Below are 17,500 nucleotides of genomic sequence, written 5' to 3'. Positions count from 1 at the left end.
GTCTGTCTATCTGTCTTGTCTGTCCATCTGCCTATTTGTGTGTCTGTCTATCTGTCTGTCTATTTGTGTGCCTGCTTGCCTGTCCATCTGCCTATTTGTGTGTCCATTTGTCTGTCTATCTGTCTGTCCGTCCATCTGTCTATTTGTGTGTCTGTCTATCTGTCTATCTGTCTGTCTATCTGTCCATCTGTCTGCCTATTTGTGTGTCCATTTGTCTGTCTATCTGCCTGCCTGTCTGTCTATTTGTGTGTCTGTCTGTCTGTCCATCTGTCCGTCTGTCTGCCTATTTGTGTGTCCATTTGTCTGTCTATCTGTCTTGTCTGTCCATCTGTCTATTTGTGTGTCTGTCTATCTGTCTGTCTGTCTGCCTATTTGTGTGTCTGCTTGCCTGTCCATCTGTCTATCTGTCTGCCTATTTGTGTGTCCATTTGTCTGTCTATCTGTCTGTCTGTCTGTCTATTTGTCTGTCTGTCCATCTGTCTGCCTATTTGTGTGTCTATTTGTCTGTCTATCTCCCTGTCTGTCTGCCTATTTGTGTGTGTGTGTGTGTGTGTGTGTGTGTGTGTGTGTGTGTGTCTGTCTGTCTATCTGTCCATCTGTCTGCCTATTTGTGTGCCTGTCTGTCTGTCTGTCTGTCTATCCGTCTGTGTGTTCATTTTTCTGTCTATCTGTCCATCTGTCTATTTGTGTGTCTGTCTATCTGTCTGTCTATTTGTGTGTCTGTGTGTCTATATGTCTGCCTGTCCATCTGTCTGTCCGTCTGTCTGTCAGTCCATCCATCTGTCTGTCTATCTGTCTGTCTTTTATCTCAACTCCACTACTCCTACCTCCACTCATACAATCAACAATAATTGGAAACGGATTTTTTCGTTTCGCTCCAGTGAGAAATGATTTCAGTGCCGGAAAATCAAACACCTCTTTCATAAGATCAACATAATCATCTGTTGAACTGACGACTTCAACAACAAACTTTCCATCCAGAAATACATGCTCACCCAACTGATTAAACTCAACCTAACAAAATAGATATAAGCAATACAAAAGATGACACACACACACACACACACACACACACACACACACACACACACACACACACACACACACACACACACACACACACACACACACGTTGTGTGCATGCATGCATCCACCCATGAGTTCTCATCTAATCCATTCTATTCAAGATCTCACTTGTACATTCCTATGTAACTGATAGTGTGACAAACTTGTTGTCTGTTCATAAATGGCATTTGTTACACTCTCTGGTGCTGGACCACCATTGCTAACATTAAATTTAATCCCAAAATCTCCGTGTAAACCTCCTGGATTATGACTAGCAGTCATGATGATGCCACCTAACAAATAAATGATTAATTAATTAAACACCACAGCAACAAACTTGGTAACAATACAATAGTAATGTATTGTGTAAGATGCATCCCTCCAATACAATAGTCTAATGTATTGTGAGATGCATCCCTCCAATACAATAGTCTAACGTATTGTGAGATGCATCCCTCCAATACAATAGTCTTGCTTCCCACACACATTCGCCTTCTCCTCATACTTGCATTCTGTGTGGATGACAGCTGTAGGTGTCAACGTGGTTGGAAAAATAGACAAATGAACAACTAGTGGTTTACACATTACATGCAGGGGTCACTACAAACCACACATTTTGAAACGTTCTAAAGTGTCCTCAATAATATCATTTGAACAGAAAAGTCCAAATGAAAGGGCAGTAAATCCATGTCACTGTGATAGTTCCTCTCATTCAAGCAGTTGCTCTCATTTCTCAATTAGAAACTTGTCCTATTCCGTCGGCATGTAGAAACTACCAAAATGCCACACAAAAGCCAGCATGGAACACCTGCAAATCGCTGGAAAGCACCGGCTCAATCGGCTTAATTGAGCGGTGAGTAGGTGAGTACTTTATGGCAGCTGAAATAGAATTTGTTCTATTCGATCGACACTGCAAGTCAGTGAGTGTCACCCCTTGAACCCATGACACACATTGTGCAAGAATGTGGTAACCAACAAACTTGATTAATTAACATAAATAATTAACTCTTAAATCAGTTAAATACACAGCAAATACAGCAAGGTACATTCAGCATCACCTTTGAGACAACAATAAGCACTTTCTTTGACTGTATATACAGCCACTGCAGCTGTTACTATAGCTACAGTACTATGCTACACTGTAGCTACTATTGCTACACTGTAGCTACTATTGCTACAGTACTATAGCTACACTATAGCTACACTGTAGCTACTTTCATACTAGCTACACTGTAGCTATTTGGATGACAGCCAAAAAACACACAAAAATATCACTAACTGTTTGCCTTGCACCATCACTAGGCTATATCTTCCCACATCATGTGATGCATGCACCACACAACTCACCAAGAGCTTTCCGCTTCCGAATGACACAAGAAACAGCCGGAGTCGACAGAATGCCGTTCTGTCCTACCACCAATCTCGCCACGTCGTTAGCCGACGCGATTTGTACGACAACATTGAGTGCTTTCGCCATAAAATACCTCCCATCGCCTCCGACCACTAACGTGCAGCCATTCCGCTGTTGCGCGGGAATTGCGTTCAGTAGGCTCTGAATGAAATTCTCTGTGTAGCCAACCTGCTGGAAAACCGACACCTTTTTACGTAAACCTGATGTTCCCGGTTTTTGGCCTTCGTACGGAACGGTAGCGACGATTTCCATCACACCGTTGAGATTCCACCGGCACTTTGAGTTGGAGGTAAGTGCGTCTGTGAGGCAACCGGATTGACCAATAGCGGGAGGAGTTACATTTGACTGAAATTTCGGACCACGTGATTACATGGTGCGCTCGACTCCACGTGATCGCCACGTGATCCCACAATTGCTCCATTCCAAGTCTACGAAATAGAAATGTTTGTCTGGCACTTTGGCTTACCTAGATTACTTGAGTTGAAGGTAAGTGTGTCCGCTAGGCAACTGGTTGATTGCCCAAGAGCGGGAAAAGTTACCTTAGCTAATGAGTAACCTAGGTGATTAATTTCTTCACGTGATCGCCACGTGATCGGACATTTTACATCCAGCCAGTAAAGTTGCCTAGACTACTTGAGTTGAAGGTAAGTGTGTCCGCTAGGCAACTGGTTGATTGCCCAAGAGCGGGAAAAGTTACCTTAGCTAATGAGTAACCTAGGTGATTAATTTCTTCACGTGATCGCCACGTGATTGGACATTTTACATCCAGCCAGTAAAGTTGTCTAGACTACTTGAGTTGAAGGTAAGTGTGTCCGCTAGGCAACTTGTTGATTGCCCAAGAGCGGGAAAAGTTACCTTAGCTAATGAGTAACCAAAGTGATTAATTTCTTCATGTGATCGCCACGTGATCCAACATTTTACATCCAGCCAGTAAAGTTGCTCGATTTGTCCTGATTCGTTTGAGTAATCTTTGCGCAGGCGTAATGGCTGGACTTGCAGCTGGTATCCGCAGAATTGCGTCGAGAACGTTCTCCACAGCAGGTGTCGCAATGAGCAGAGCGTTCGTGCAGCGTGAGGCTCCGTCGTTTGCAGGAGAGGCCGTTCTTCCCAACGGATCATTCGGACACATCAAACTATCAGATTACCGAGGTCTGTCAGCCACGTGTATGTATATCTGTAGCAAATCAGGTCGCTGGACATGCGCGTTCTAACTGGGCGCCAAACACCCAATTTCTTAGTTCTAATCGACTGTTTGTGCAGGAAAGTACGTCGTTCTCTTTTTCTATCCTTTGGATTTGTAAGTGCGCGGTTTCTTCTTGTTTTTGACGCGTGGACCTGTGACATCCGCCTCTGTTGTGATTCGTTTACAGCACGTTTGTGTGTCCGACGGAGATTATTGCGTTCAGTGATCGTGTGAAGGAGTTTCGCGACTTGAATTGTGAAGTCGTCGGCTGCAGCGTCGATTCTCATTTCAGTCATCTCGCATGGCAAGTTGTTGCTGTAACAGCAAGCCACGCCTACCGTGTCATGTGATTTATTAGGACGAACACGCCTCGCAACAGAGGCGGTCTCGGCAAGATGGAGATTCCCTTGCTGTCCGATATCACCAAGAAGATATCTAACGAATATGGCGTTCTACTCGAAGACCAGGGCATTTCATTAAGGTCTGTGACGTCACATATTATAATGATCACGTGACTTGTATGATGAAAGCGTGGGTCACAGTCACATCTGACACAGTGATGAAACCATCCATGCTGCCTTCCTTCTGACGCACAATCTAAACATAATACATACAACTCAAAATTTATATTGAGATTTAATCGATTGATGCCGTAGAGGTCTCTTTATCATCGATGGCAAGGGCATTCTACGTCAAATTATTGTCAATGATTTGCCGGTCGGCCGCTCAGTAGACGAAGTGCTACGTCTTCTACAAGCATACCAGTTCACTGACGAACATGGCGAAGTCTGTCCGGCAGGATGGAAACCGGGCAAGAAGACGGTAAGTCGCACACGTTTGTGTGTCGCACTCGTGTGTTACTAACTGACCGATCTCTCGTCCTAGATCAAACCTGGTGTGAAGGAAAGCCAAGAATACTTTGCCAAAGAGAATTAAGAAATTATATTGATGCCACATCGTGCATCTAATTTATAGATCAACTCGTGTGTCTTTTTCTGTACAATTTGTTGTTGTTGTTGTTGTAAATTTGTTGAGACAATAATGTGGTATGTAATAGTCAATCACGTGACTATATGTGTGGATGAGTGTGGCGTATCCATGATCACTCTAATTGCTGAGTTGATATCAACTAATGAAGCCTAACACAAGCGGGGGTGAACAATGATTGTACAGTACAGTAAATTTGGTAGTCTTTTGTTCAGAAATTATGTAATGTGTGCAGACGTTTGTATTGGTCAACTGATGTCAGTGGCTTGTTGATATAAACGTGAGTATGCCTTTTCAAGAGTTTCGTCGAAGAGTAATCTGTGGGGCCGACCTGTCCATTCCTTCATACGATCTGACCAGTAGTCGTCGCCACCGAGATGGACAGTCATACTGAACACAAACCAGAGTTAGAGTAGGCTACGTCATCATTGTCTGTCTGTCTGTCTGACACAACTACCTCTACCTTTTGTTGTGCTGTCGTTTTGCTCTGCTACTGTTGTGTGATGATTTGATCCTCCTACAACACAACACACAAAATCAAGAAAAAAACTCCACCACAGACTTGTTTGTCTCAACTATTGAGTGCCATTAATATTAATGTAAGTACACACAACAACTTGATTTATCGTAAATTACCGAAGTGTTGTCTCCAGCTCATCTTCATCAGAACTGCCTCCTGACCTCTGCAAGAGAGAGAACACTTACCGAACATGATGATGACAAACACACACACACACACACACACACACACACACACACACACACACACACTACACTACACTTCCAATGCAGCACACAAACTACCAGTAAAATCATCTATCAGTGCTTCTATACTTCAACTTGTTTCCACTGATACTTCCTCAGTAAGTTGTCAATTTTCTGATGAATTTTCTCTGCTGGTTCTACTGAGCTGCTTCTCAAATTTCCCCTCCGCCTTAGCAGTTCATCAGACGCAACCTGTGGACTGTGCCTCCTAGTATGATGCCTTGTGTGCAAAGGTTGATATCTGTAGAACAATCGATTCAGTATTGCTGGATCTGTTGTGTGTGTATTTGAAATGTTGAGTATACAGTACAATCATTTGCTTGCGTGTGTGTGTGTGTGTGTGTGTGTGTGTGTGTGTGTGTGTGTGTGCGTGCGTGTGCATCTCTGTGTGTGTGTGCATGCAAGTACGTGTGTCTGTCTGTCTGCCAGCCAGTGTGTTTGTATGTGTCTGTCTGTCTGTCTGCTTGTCTGTTTGTCTGTCCATGTTCATCCATTTCCATTCGTGTCAATCTGCAGTCACATCCACCAACAGTTTATAATATAAACATCAATACAATCCCAACCTTCTACTACCATAATGACCATTTCTATCTCCCGACTTTCCTACTGAAAACGTCTTCGTTTCATCTTCCGTTAGATCGCTCATCTCGCTTCCACTGTCATCCTTCTCTTCATCATCAGAATACTCCACACTTCCAGCCTCATGAACTCGACTATTTCCAGCATCACATTCGCTGTCACTGTGTGATACGCTTCCTATTACAACAGTGTCTTCTCCAGACGTCTGTGTAGCTTTCTGCTCACTGAATAGGGACTGCCTTTTATGCGTGGGCGTGGCATGTTTAATAACAGTGACTGATGGTTTGTCAAACGAAGCATCAAACAACGAATGGTGTGACTGTCTCTCTGTGCGTCCAAGATTGCCTAGAAAGGAAACGTGCACAAGTTAGATGGAAGATTTTGATCTCAGAACTCGCAGACAGTCGACTGTATGTGCCAACTCAAATAAAAAGGTACAAATGCAAATGACATGAGTTGTACAGAGTGACAGTGTTGCTACCCACAACACATCAATATTACAACTTGCAAGTGTGTGACATCAAAGCATGACGTCATACTGTATACTGTACACTCTCACTGCCTTGCAGTCCCAGACCACTATACACACCAATAAATTCCAGTGTCCACCCGATAAAATGTATAACAGTTGACGTTTACTGCTAGTTTGAATTTCACAAACATCAATGCTGACGGCATCACATTACATCACGTAACCAAAATAATTAATATCAATATTTACCAAATTTAGAATCTCACCAGGCGTTTCCACCGGTTCTTCCAATGGATCAGACAAGTAGCCTCTTGATGTTATCAGATCAGGATCCACCTTTCTCACTACAAACGGAGGACGCTGATGTTGCACACAAGCTGCATCATCCAGCATCTCCACTCGTGCTTTCTTCACACGTTTCCCAACATAATCGGATGGCAAGAGATGAACACACAGACCCGTACGTGTCCTTGGAAAAGCACAAAGCTGTCGGTGATTACTGAAAGAAAATGATGAAAGAAAGACGTCGCTCGGTTGTGAAGGCGCCAAACCAAGCGGCAAATCGGATGTGCCTCTCTGTGTCGTCATATGTGAATGAAGTGGAGTAGAGTGGATGATGTGAGACGCACTTTGGTGAGTCGGTTTGGCAGGCTAGACGACAGCAAGTTGCAATTTTGAGTAACAAATGTGAATGCAAAGCAAATTGGTATAAAATTAGAAGCGAGATGTTCTAGGAAATCGACTGTTTTATGGTGTGTGGTATGTCAGGGCATCTAACCTGTTTGTTTTGGGTCTGTTTTTGGATTGACCCATTCATTCATCTGTCTGTTTGTTTGTTTGTTTGTGTGTCTGTGTTTGTTTGTTTGTCTGTTTGTCTGTCTGTGAGTCTGTGTCTATCCATATGTCTGTGTGTCAGTCTGTCTGTCTGTCTGTCTGTTTGTCACTTTGCATGTCCATCTGTTTGTCTGTCTGTCAGTCTGTTTGTCTGTCTGTCAGTCTGTTTATCAGTCTGTCTGTCTGTTTGTCAGTCTGTCTGTCTGTCTGTCACTTTGCATGTCCATCTGTTTGTCTGTCAGTCAGTCTGTTTGTCTGTCTGTCCGTCTGTTTGTCAGTCAGTCTGTCTGTCTGTCTGTCAGTCTATTTTTCCATCTGTCCGTCTATCTGTCTGTTTGTCTGTCACTCTGTATGTCCATCTGTTTGCTTGTCTGTCTGTCTGTCTGTCTATTTCTCCATCTGTCTGTCTGTTTGTCTATCTGTCTGTCACTCTGTATGTCCATCTGCTTCTTTGACAGTTTGTCTGTCGGTCTGTCTGTCTGTCACTCTGTATGTCCATCTGCTTGTTTGTCTGTTTGTCTATCTGTATGTATGTATGTCTGTCTGTCTATCTGTCTGTCCATCCGTCAGTCTGTCTGTCTGTCTGTCAGTCTATTTTTCCATCTGTCCGTCTATCTGTCTGTCACTCTGTATGTCCATCTGTTTGCTTGTCTGTCTGTCTGTCTGTCAGTCTATTTGTCCATCTGTCTGTCTGTTTGTCTATCTGTCTGTCACTCTGTATGTCCATCTGCTTCTTTGTCAGTTTGTCTGTCCGTCTGTCACTCTGTATGTCCATCTGCTTGTTTGTCTGTTTGTCTATCTGTATGTATGTATGTCTGTCTGTCTATCTGTCTGTCCATCCGTCAGTCTGTCTGTCTGTCTGTCAGTCAGTCTACTTGTCCATCTGTCTGTCTGTCTGTCTATCTGTTTGTCCATCTGTCTGTCTGTTAATCTGTTTGTCTGTCTCTTTGTTTGCCTTACAGTCATCACTGTTCGTATCCCGAACAAAGCCATCCTGTCTACCTGCTCTCTTTCTTCACCATCTAAGCAGATCCCACTTGTCTGTCCTGGTCGTGTAAATGCCACCTCTTCTACCACAGTTTGAGTAGAATATGATAGTTGGACAGCAAACTACATAACACAACAGTAAACACATAAAACACAAAATACAACACGAATCGCTGCACTTCACCTTGAGGTGTTTGGTTCTCTTCATTGTGATGTAATGAATTGAGCCAGCCGATTGTTTAGGAAACAAAAAGTCTTGAACTGATGTCTCATAACGAGCTAGCACATGCCCATCTACCACACCGACACAACCAGAACAGTTAGAAAACATACGGTTAGCAACATGATCACGTAATTACATGATGTAATTTATATCAACTACTAATTATTCGTGTTAAAATTTATTGAAAAATAAAACGTGTGTATATATTGTAATATACTTATTATATTTTATATTAACATTAATTATTATTTACTATTTCTATTTCTATTTATATCAATAACTTGTATCGATCTAATTAATATCAATATCAAAATTAATTTTTATTAACTTGAGTCGTGTATACAACCTATCTACGTACCAGGCTTGTTATCAGCGTGTTGAACCAACTCCAGAGTGACTCCATCAGCAGTCAAAATGTCCGAGAGCGACGACAAATTCCACGCATTCGTAAACAGCCTCTCCACCTTGCAGCTCTCATTCACAATAATAGGAAACGTTGGTAGCACGCGTTTCGAGTTCCAATCTCGTCCGAAGAGCGAAATTCGGAGCCAAACGCGACGCCTGGAGGACAAAAATGTGCCGTCACTGCGAATCTGGAGAAGTTAGAATGAAGAGTTAGATGTTAGACGGCTGGTTGGATTGTTGTGTACCTGATAAATGGAAAGAGTTGCTCTTATACGGAGAACTGAGCGACCCATTGATTCATTCGAAATCTTGTTGCTGGTCTCGTGTACGCATGCTCTGTTGTGTTGCTCGTAGTAACGGCTTGGCGCGTGTGGTGGCCTCGATAACACGGACCCTTTTGCGCGTACATGTAGGTGTGCACATGTAAACACATTACTAGTTGTATCCGTAGGCGCCTCGCGTTCGTGAGTAACACGTCCGACGGAGTTTTCAGACCGTCTACTGAAACGCCGAGTCCTAGCTAGACAATACGTATTTGTTGAAACCCTAGCTGTCAAACATGCAAACTTTTTAGTAGTTTACATTACGTATATAAGCCTGGTATAAGTAGTCGTCGTTATATATATATTAATTTTATTTCATGATTAAAATATATTAATTTTATTTTATAATTAAATTATATTTATTTTAGTTTATAATCAAATTATATCAATTTTGTTTTATGATTAAATTATATTAATTTTGTTTTATGATTAAATTACATTAATTTTGTTTTATGATTAAATTATATTAATTTTATTTATAATTAAATTATATTAATTTTATTTTATAATTAAAATATATTAATTTTATTTTATGATTAAATTATATTAATTTTATTTTATGATTAAATTATATTAATTTTATTTTATGATTAAAATATATTAATTTTATTTTATGATTAAAGTATATTAATTTTATTTTATAATTAAATTATATTAATTTCATTTTATGATTAAAATATATTAATTTTATTTTATGATTAAATTATATTAAATTTATTTTATGATAAAACATATTAATTATGTATTTGGATCAAATTTAGTTTCGCGTTTATGAACATTACTTTGACTATATTTAATAAACAGGAAATAAGTAGCAGCTTCTATATACCAATAGTACATACACTTGACATTAACACGAAATTATTGATATTAATAAAGATGCAAAAATAAGTCAAGCCATAATGGCATCTATTGTTGTTGAGATTTGTTTGCTAAACTGTGTTGTTGTCTGTTGTTTTGCAGGGCATTAGAGGAGATATCTAAGATCGGTGGCAATCCTTCTGTAAAGCAACGCAGATCACACGGGAACGGGTCGTAAGCCAGACAAGACACTGTATTGCGATGGTCTCTAACCCGTGACCCTCGGACTACTGTACCCCCAAAACCCCGTATGTAACACCTTACTGTAAAGTCACTACTATTAGTAATTACCATTTGTTACATCTCCCTCTTTAAGAACTAAGGTCGCGAAAACAACAACAAAAGGAACACAACAAACTACTGGCTTAATTAATCAAACGACGGTCTGCTCACTGATCTATTTGTTAGACATACTCAGTTCGCCAAGCAGGTGGGTGGACTTCCCTTCCATATCTTGTCACCGTGGTGTTTGCTGGAGGTGGTGTCACCGGCACTGGCTGGATTTCCTGATGTGGGTCTGCTGCAGGTACGTCGTCTTCCTCTCCGTCATTCTCATCATCCTCATCTGGGGGGTTCCGTCTGGGATCGCCGTTCGCCCGCTTGCGTAGCTGGTGCCTGTTTCGCCTCAAAACCACGCCTGTGTTTGTCTTTACCTGATAAGACCGATCATGTACCTTACTCTGTACAATAGCTGGTATTAGCCACTTTTGGGAGCTCATGTCCCACACCAAAACGGGATCTCCCTGTTTTAAGGGCAGAAGTGCCTTGGCTCCATGTCGCCGGTCATAGTACCCTGCCTGTTGGCGTTTTCTTTTCTCGTCACAGGCTTCTATGGTAGGTCTGGGGACCAACTCCGGCTGTAAAACAGAAGGCCAAGAGGGTAATGTAGTGCGAAGTCGCCGGCCCATTAGGAGGTGCGCTGGAGCTAACGAAGTGGTATCGTGTGGGGTAGCCCGGTATGCCAATAGCGCCAGATAAAAATCCTCTCCCGAATCTCTCGACTTTGCGAGGAGATCTTTGACAGTGTGGACAGCCCTTTCTACTAGTCCGTTACCCTGTGGGTGTAGCGGAGAAGAAGTAGTGTGCTGAAAGCCATACTTATGGGCAAATTGCCTGAATTCTCTACTGGCGAACTGCGGACCGTTATCACTGTGTAACCTATTCGGAATACCGTGGCAAGCAAACATTTGCTTCAGGGCCTTGATAGTACTTTGGCACTGCAGGCTGGCCAATTTGTGAACTTCCGGAAATCTGGAATAATGGTCCACTACTAGTAAATAGTGTGCTTCTCGCCACTGGAACAGGTCAGCAGAGACGCTCTGCCAAGGTCGCTCGGGCAGTGGTGAAGAGCATAATGGCTCCTTTCGCTGTTGGTTTCGATACTTTGCGCATATTTCACAATTGGCCACCATCGTCTCCAACTGGGTATTCATGCCTGGCCACCAGACTACCTCTCTCGCCCGGTGTTTGGTTTTGGAAACACCCAAATGACCCTCGTGAGCTCGCTGGGCAATGTCTTGGCGTAAACTCTTCGGTATCACTATTTGGCTGCCGCGTAACACTATACCTTCAACCGCGGAAAAGAGATGTCGGGCACTCCACAACGGACGCAACTCCGGACTTAGCTGATGTATTGTTGTTGGCCACCTGGTACGTAATATGTCTTGCAGCTTGACTAGCAGCGGGTCCTTTGAAGTTTCTTGGCGAATTCGTTCGCGCATGAAATCTGATACAGGCCATACAGAAGCGATTGACCAGACGTACTCTTCTACCATCTCCTCTAGTGTATCATCAGCTTTACCAACTGGGCTGCGAGAGAGCGTATCTGCGACTGCCAACAACTTTCCTGGCACGTAGGTAACATGGCAAAGAAAACGCATCATTCGCATCTTTAACCGCTGTAGGCGTGGGGGACACTGATCGATATCCTGTACGTTCATGACTGTTTGTAGTGGTTGGTGGTCCGTTTCTATCACAAACGGTTGCGGTTGGCCAAGAAGATAGCACTCGAACTTTTCGCACGCCCAGACCATCGCCAGGGCCTCCTTTTCTATCTGGGAGTAACGTTGTTCGGTCGGAGTGAGTGCCCTGGATGCATAGCAGATAGGAGCCTTGCGTCCATTCGCTTGTGTTTGAAGCAGTACTGCCCCTATTCCATATGAGGACGCATCTGCAGATACAGTGATTGGAGCCTCTGGCGAATAGTAGGCCAACACAGGTGACTTAGTTATCAAGGCCTGCAAGCGGTCGTAAGCCTCATCGTGGGCGGGAGTCCACACCCATGCGGTTTCCTTTCTCAATAGCTCTCGAAGGGGGCCCGACACCTGAGAGTGATGTGGCAGAAATTTTGCTAAATACGCGATCATGCCCATGTACCGCCGCAACTCCTCACGATCCTTAGGTTTAGGCATAGATGTAACTGCGTGAATCTTTTCACCATCCGCATGAACTCCATCCCGGTCAACTACGTGGCCAAAATATTTCACCTGACTTTGCCGAAAACGACATTTTAAGGGATTGAGTCTAAGCCCGTTTTGCTTGCAACGATCTAAAACCTGGCGCAACCGTTCGTCATGCTCCTTTTCCGTGGCACCCCAAACGATGACGTCATCAATGAAACAGTCTGTCCCCTCAATGTCGGCCAACATGTGCTTCATTGAACGGTGGAAAACTTCTGGACCCGAGGTGATACCGAAGGGCAAACGTCTAAATTGATACCTCCCAAATGGAGTGATAAATGTGGTAAGTTCGCAGCTAGCAGGAGACAAGGGAATCTGCCAGAATCCTGAGGCAGCATCTAGAGTAGTAAAATACTGTGCTCCGCTCATTTTAGCAAATACATCATCTGCGACGGGTAATTGGAATCTTTCCCTGTCCACTGACTTATTCAATTCGGTGTAATCAACACAAATACGTACCTTTCCGTCTTTTTTCAAGACCGGAACCATTGGACTCACCCATGGTGTTGGTTGAACTACTTCTTCAATGATGCCAGCCGTTAGCATTCGACCCAGCTCCTCCTTGACCTTTGACATCAATGGGTATGCGACTCGTCGAGGACTGGCCACTGCTCTCGGTATGGAGTTGGCTTGCAACCTAATTGTATGGGGATACTGATGTAAACGGCCAATCCCATGAAACAGGTCACTGTAGGCAACAGCAATTGGGACGGATGTCTCCCCTGAATGATCTTCTCTCGTCGGACTGGTAGGAGGGGCCTCAGAGGAAATTGAGCAGAGTGGCTTGATAAGCTCCAAATCTAGACAGGCAGACAAACCCAGAATTGGCTCCGCCTGGATTGATGTAATATAGAATCTGATAGTTTTGGTCATTCCTTCACGTACTCTGACTTGACACACACATTGACCATCTAACGGCAACGGCATATCTGAACCATAAGCCATGATTCGTGCGTTAGCCGGCTTTATTGTAGGCTTTTTGTGCAGCTGCCGATATATCTTCCTTGGGAGAACGTTCACTTGCGCCCCCGTGTCCAACTTAAATGTGACTACTGATCCATTGGTTGAGATAGGTACCTTCCAACTGTTGCTGTCGTGATCTAACGCAGCAATGAACAGAGATGGAGCAACCTCTGTCTCCGTAGTAATACTGCTAACCTGCTGTGACGCCTGGGGGTGTGTTTCTCCTTTGCCAACTGTGTCAACCGTCGCGTCTACTGACTGGATGTGTCCCGATTTGGTACGACAGACAACTGAAAAGTGATCATATCCCTTGCATTTGTGACAGATTTTTCCTTTAGCAGGACATTGCGTGTAAGGGCCATGGCTTCGTCCGCACCGGGAACATCGAGCGCTTGGCTGCTGACGAGGCTTGTCACGTGGCTTGTCACGTGACACCCGCATGGCTTCTACTGACTGAACGGCTGCTGACTCGTCCAACCTTCTCAGCTGCTCCTGTGAGACTTCTGCGGCCCGGCAGATGCGTATCGCCTTTGGCAGATCCAAATCGTCAACACGTAACAGTCGCTCCGTTAACATTGAATCACCGATGCCACACACGACCCTGTCTTTGATTAGGCTGTCTGTCAGTGCGTCAAATTCACACGTCTGTGCGAGTATTCGCAGGTCAGTCACAAACTTATCCACAGTCTCACCGGGCTGACGACTTCTCGTGAAGAATCTATGACGTTCGTCTTAGGAGCGTAATACTCGTCGAATTTCGCCAAAACAACAGCGTACTTGCGCTGACCGTCTTCCGTCTTGTCCTCCGCCGTAAAGGTGAATGTGCTGAACACCTCGACGCCCTCTTCCCCCACTGCATGGAGCAGCAGAGCTATCTTCTCTTCGTCTCGTGCTGCCTGCCGTCCTGCTGCTGTGAGAAATGTCTCGAACCTTTGGCGCCATTTTTTCCACGTCGTGGCCGGCGACGTCATACCACTCGCCATGGGTTGTGGTGGCTGGAGATACGCCATAACCCCACTCCTGGTACCATGTAAAGCAACGCAGATCACACGGGAACGGGTCGTAAGCCAGACAAGACACTGTATTGCGATGGTCTCTAACCCGTGACCCTCGGACTACTGTACCCCCAAAACCCCGTATGTAACACCTTACTGTAAAGTCACTACTATTAGTAATTACCATTTGTTACACCTTCCTGTCTTATCTGCTGTGTTTGAACGCCTCAGAGCTGTGTATGCCCACCAATAGATTGCCGAGATAACATGTTAAGCAAACGTAATTATTTTGATGTGATGATATAAAATTTAAAATAATAATAACAAAAACAAATTATTTAGCTGCGACGTCTCCACATGCAAACATTTTCCTACCTGAGCAAGATGGTAGAATGAGAGACAGTTTACCAGGCTCATCAATGTCCACTTGTTGTGTTGTCCTTCACATGCCTGACTTTGGTAATGTCGACTTTAGTAAGTATGACGCAGCGGTAGGGTCTGGCTACGCGAGACTAATATATCTAGCGCGCGCTAGACTGACAAGTCATTCAATACAAATCTGTTTACAACTTCAAGTTTATTATATGATATCACGTTACTTAAAAAACAGCTTATATAATAAATAAAATAAAATATTTAGTGTTGTGTATCACTGTCCAATACCCTACTCACTATTCCACCTACTCCAGCTTTATCACAAGCAGACAACAACTGACCAACTGTAGCTTGTCTGTTCTCATCTCTCCAAGCTGACAAAACTTTACGCAATTTTTCTTTCAATGTGTACAGAGGTTGGTCACATTCAGTCAGCACTGAACGTGAAACTCCAAGGTATATACCAATTTCATGCCAACGCTCTGAACCATTTTCGGCTACTTTCTCTATGATGAGTGGAGTGACCATGTCAGAGTCAGCTCGACTTGTCTCACCACGTGCAGCTGTCTCTTTACATTTTGCTAATCCAGATGCTGCATCAGGTGACATGACATCACTCAAATGTCGTTGTGGTAAAGATGGAATGTCAGCAACCAGTAGAGCATCATACAATTCACATACTTGCAATCGGTTATTTCTTAATTTTTGCCACTCACTTAATATACGAGATGCTGCCACTTGGGAAAACCTGGGATCTGAATCCTTTTCAAAGAGCTCCGACACTGTAGACTGGTCAGTACCAATAATACTTGTTAGTTGAGGCCACCACTTTCCTATATCTGCTGCTATCTGTTCAAGCTTCCTTCGACTCACTAAAGCACCACTTGCTGGCGAAACAACTTGAGACAGAGGAATACCCTCCTTTACACTTGGACACACTAAATAAATACAAAACACAAATAAAACACACATTCTATGTTTCATATCAGACAGTATTCGTATTAGCTGTTCACCTCTTTCCATTCCTTCTACATGTTCCAACATATCTTCATTGTAACTTCCAGCTACAGTTTCTACTGCAAATGATCCCCACTTCTCATTTAGAATGACATGCTTAGGTTGATTGGGAAGCAAACTTATACTTGTGGTGGACGAACTCTCACTGCAGATGGATCGACCAAAAAGAACACCAGGAACAGACTGGAGAAGATCCTCCACATCTGACACACAACGCAGAAGAACATGCCACAATCTGCCAACACTGTGATGTGACTTGACTACTCTAGCACTGAGACGTAGAAAGCCAGGTGAAGTATTCTTGCTGCAACTAAACAGCAAACTCACAGCACCATAACACATCAGCAGTCCACTGCTCCAGTGACGAATATAATTAGGATGATGACGATGACAACGAGCAGACAGTCGTTCAAATAGACCCAAAGGACAATTATATGCAAATGAATATTCGACCACAACTTGCATCACTCCGTCTGCTACATCTGCACACCAAAGTTGACTCACATCATCCGGTTCTTCGTCAATGAGTAACCATGGTAACAACAAGCCAACATTATGTTGTTTTAGCTTGCAAATCAGTTCTTTGCAACTGTCCGTCTGATCTGCTTGCTTAGATGAATCTGATGTCGTGCTGATGGTGTCTGTAGACATTGACACAGTTGATGTAATCTCGTGTCTACCAAGAATATCTGACAGTTCCTGAACTACAACATCTGATGAGCCAGTGAGATAAGCAAGGTCAAGAGCAAGAAAAAGCTTAATAAACACGTCCACATGACGATCTGCAGTAAGGTGGAACTCACTCCACAACGCTAGCAGCATAGACACACTTGCAATGCCGTTACAAACAAGGTCAGACTTCATTTCCTTAAACTGCTGGGGATCTATGTCTGCTCCAATAAAGCGATAGTCATATTCTAAAAGATGATGATCGTGTCTGAAAACAGCCTTCAGTACATTGACCACAAATGGTGGAACAGGAAATAGAACTTGTGATAAAGTCTTTTGATACGAGTAATACAGAATGCTTCCAACCTTGTTCAAGTAGATTAGTAACTCAAGACACCTTTCTTCTGTCAGGACGTGCTTTGCACACACTTGCATTGCATAAGAGACATCTGTAATGGGGACAGACGTGTGAGGTTGTGGTATAACCAACTTGTCTTCTACAGTCACCCATGATGATGGCAAATCTGTGTGCAATGAAGGCAGTAAACGTTCATCTCCACACAATTGTCTCAAACGATCCTTTAGACTGACCACTCCTTCGTGTGTGGCTGCACTCGTCAGTATGACCTTTTCTTCAACAGTTATTTGTTGGGATCTAAGAAATTGAAGACGTTCCGACACGTATTTGTTTTCATGAGAATCACCGGTTGCAATGGTTGCTGCCATTCTCTTGATCTGAACTTGTCTGATCTCCAGGAATTGACGTAGACGAGTGTGTAGATGTTCTTTCCACTTTCTACTCATTTCTTCTCTTGACATGTCGACCATCAGATCGACTTTACTGACCACAACAGCAACGTGAGCTCTGCTGTTTCTCTCGTACAAAATTTGCAGGAAATCTCCAATATTGCAACGAAAACATTGAGC

General features: G+C 43.4%; 5 protein-coding genes across 6 annotated transcripts in view; 1 reads left to right on the top strand and 4 right to left on the bottom strand.

The window, feature by feature from the left end:
- LOC134185722 (phosphoglucomutase-1-like) overlaps positions 1–2,818 on the bottom strand; it is a 6,632-nt gene extending 3,814 nt beyond the window's left edge. Inside the window, exons 1-3 of the mRNA XM_062653587.1 lie at positions 2,413–2,818; positions 1,195–1,358; positions 828–1,014 (exon numbers count right to left, since the gene is read on the bottom strand). Coding sequence (XP_062509571.1) covers positions 828–1,014; positions 1,195–1,358; positions 2,413–2,728 — 667 coding nt within the window. The 5' untranslated portion in view covers positions 2,729–2,818. The remainder of the gene's footprint in view (positions 1–827; positions 1,015–1,194; positions 1,359–2,412) is intronic.
- Positions 2,819–3,214: 396 nt separating this feature from the next.
- LOC134185564 (peroxiredoxin-2-like) lies at positions 3,215–5,117 on the top strand. Of its 2 annotated transcripts, XM_062653379.1 has the most exons (8): positions 3,215–3,278; positions 3,455–3,625; positions 3,737–3,773; positions 3,847–3,963; positions 4,018–4,140; positions 4,316–4,481; positions 4,545–4,813; positions 4,882–5,117. In XM_062653379.1, the coding sequence occupies exons 2-7, from the start codon at positions 3,460–3,462 to the stop codon at positions 4,593–4,595; spliced, it is 660 nt and encodes a 219-aa protein (XP_062509363.1). In that variant the 5' UTR covers positions 3,215–3,278; positions 3,455–3,459; the 3' UTR covers positions 4,596–4,813; positions 4,882–5,117. The 2 variants fall into 2 exon arrangements, with proteins under 2 accessions (XP_062509363.1, XP_062509362.1); XM_062653378.1 differs by lacking the exon at positions 3,215–3,278 and having other exon boundaries at positions 3,294–3,625.
- LOC134185563 (spermatogenesis-associated protein 6-like) lies at positions 4,895–9,277 on the bottom strand. Its single transcript, XM_062653377.1, has 10 exons — positions 9,157–9,277; positions 8,865–9,099; positions 8,468–8,577; positions 8,299–8,406; positions 6,729–7,113; positions 5,975–6,335; positions 5,481–5,652; positions 5,283–5,329; positions 5,110–5,163; positions 4,895–5,036 (listed from the first exon to the last, which is right to left on the bottom strand). Exons 1-10 carry the CDS (start codon positions 9,202–9,204, stop codon positions 4,895–4,897), a joined length of 1,662 nt encoding a protein of 553 aa, XP_062509361.1. The 5' UTR covers positions 9,205–9,277.
- A 1,000-nt stretch (positions 9,278–10,277) lies between these two features.
- Positions 10,278–11,897, bottom strand: LOC134185869 (uncharacterized protein K02A2.6-like). Its single transcript, XM_062653755.1, has one exon. It carries the CDS (start codon positions 11,868–11,870, stop codon positions 10,500–10,502), a length of 1,371 nt encoding a protein of 456 aa, XP_062509739.1. The 5' UTR covers positions 11,871–11,897; the 3' UTR covers positions 10,278–10,499.
- Positions 11,898–15,143: 3,246 nt separating this feature from the next.
- LOC134185822 (uncharacterized) overlaps positions 15,144–17,500 on the bottom strand; it is a 2,424-nt gene continuing 67 nt past the window's right edge. Inside the window, exons 1-2 of the mRNA XM_062653700.1 lie at positions 15,901–17,500; positions 15,144–15,825 (exon numbers count right to left, since the gene is read on the bottom strand). The exon at positions 15,901–17,500 is cut by the window's right edge and continues 67 nt beyond it. Of these exons, the coding sequence (XP_062509684.1) occupies positions 15,149–15,825; positions 15,901–17,500 (2,277 nt within the window). The 3' untranslated portion in view covers positions 15,144–15,148. The remainder of the gene's footprint in view (positions 15,826–15,900) is intronic.

This window comes from Corticium candelabrum, chromosome 10, assembly GCF_963422355.1.
Source record: "Corticium candelabrum chromosome 10, ooCorCand1.1, whole genome shotgun sequence".
Lineage (NCBI taxonomy): Eukaryota > Metazoa > Porifera > Homoscleromorpha > Homosclerophorida > Plakinidae > Corticium > Corticium candelabrum.
The sequence above is the reverse complement of the archived record's forward strand: the minus strand, read 5'-3'. Positions and strand labels throughout refer to the sequence as shown.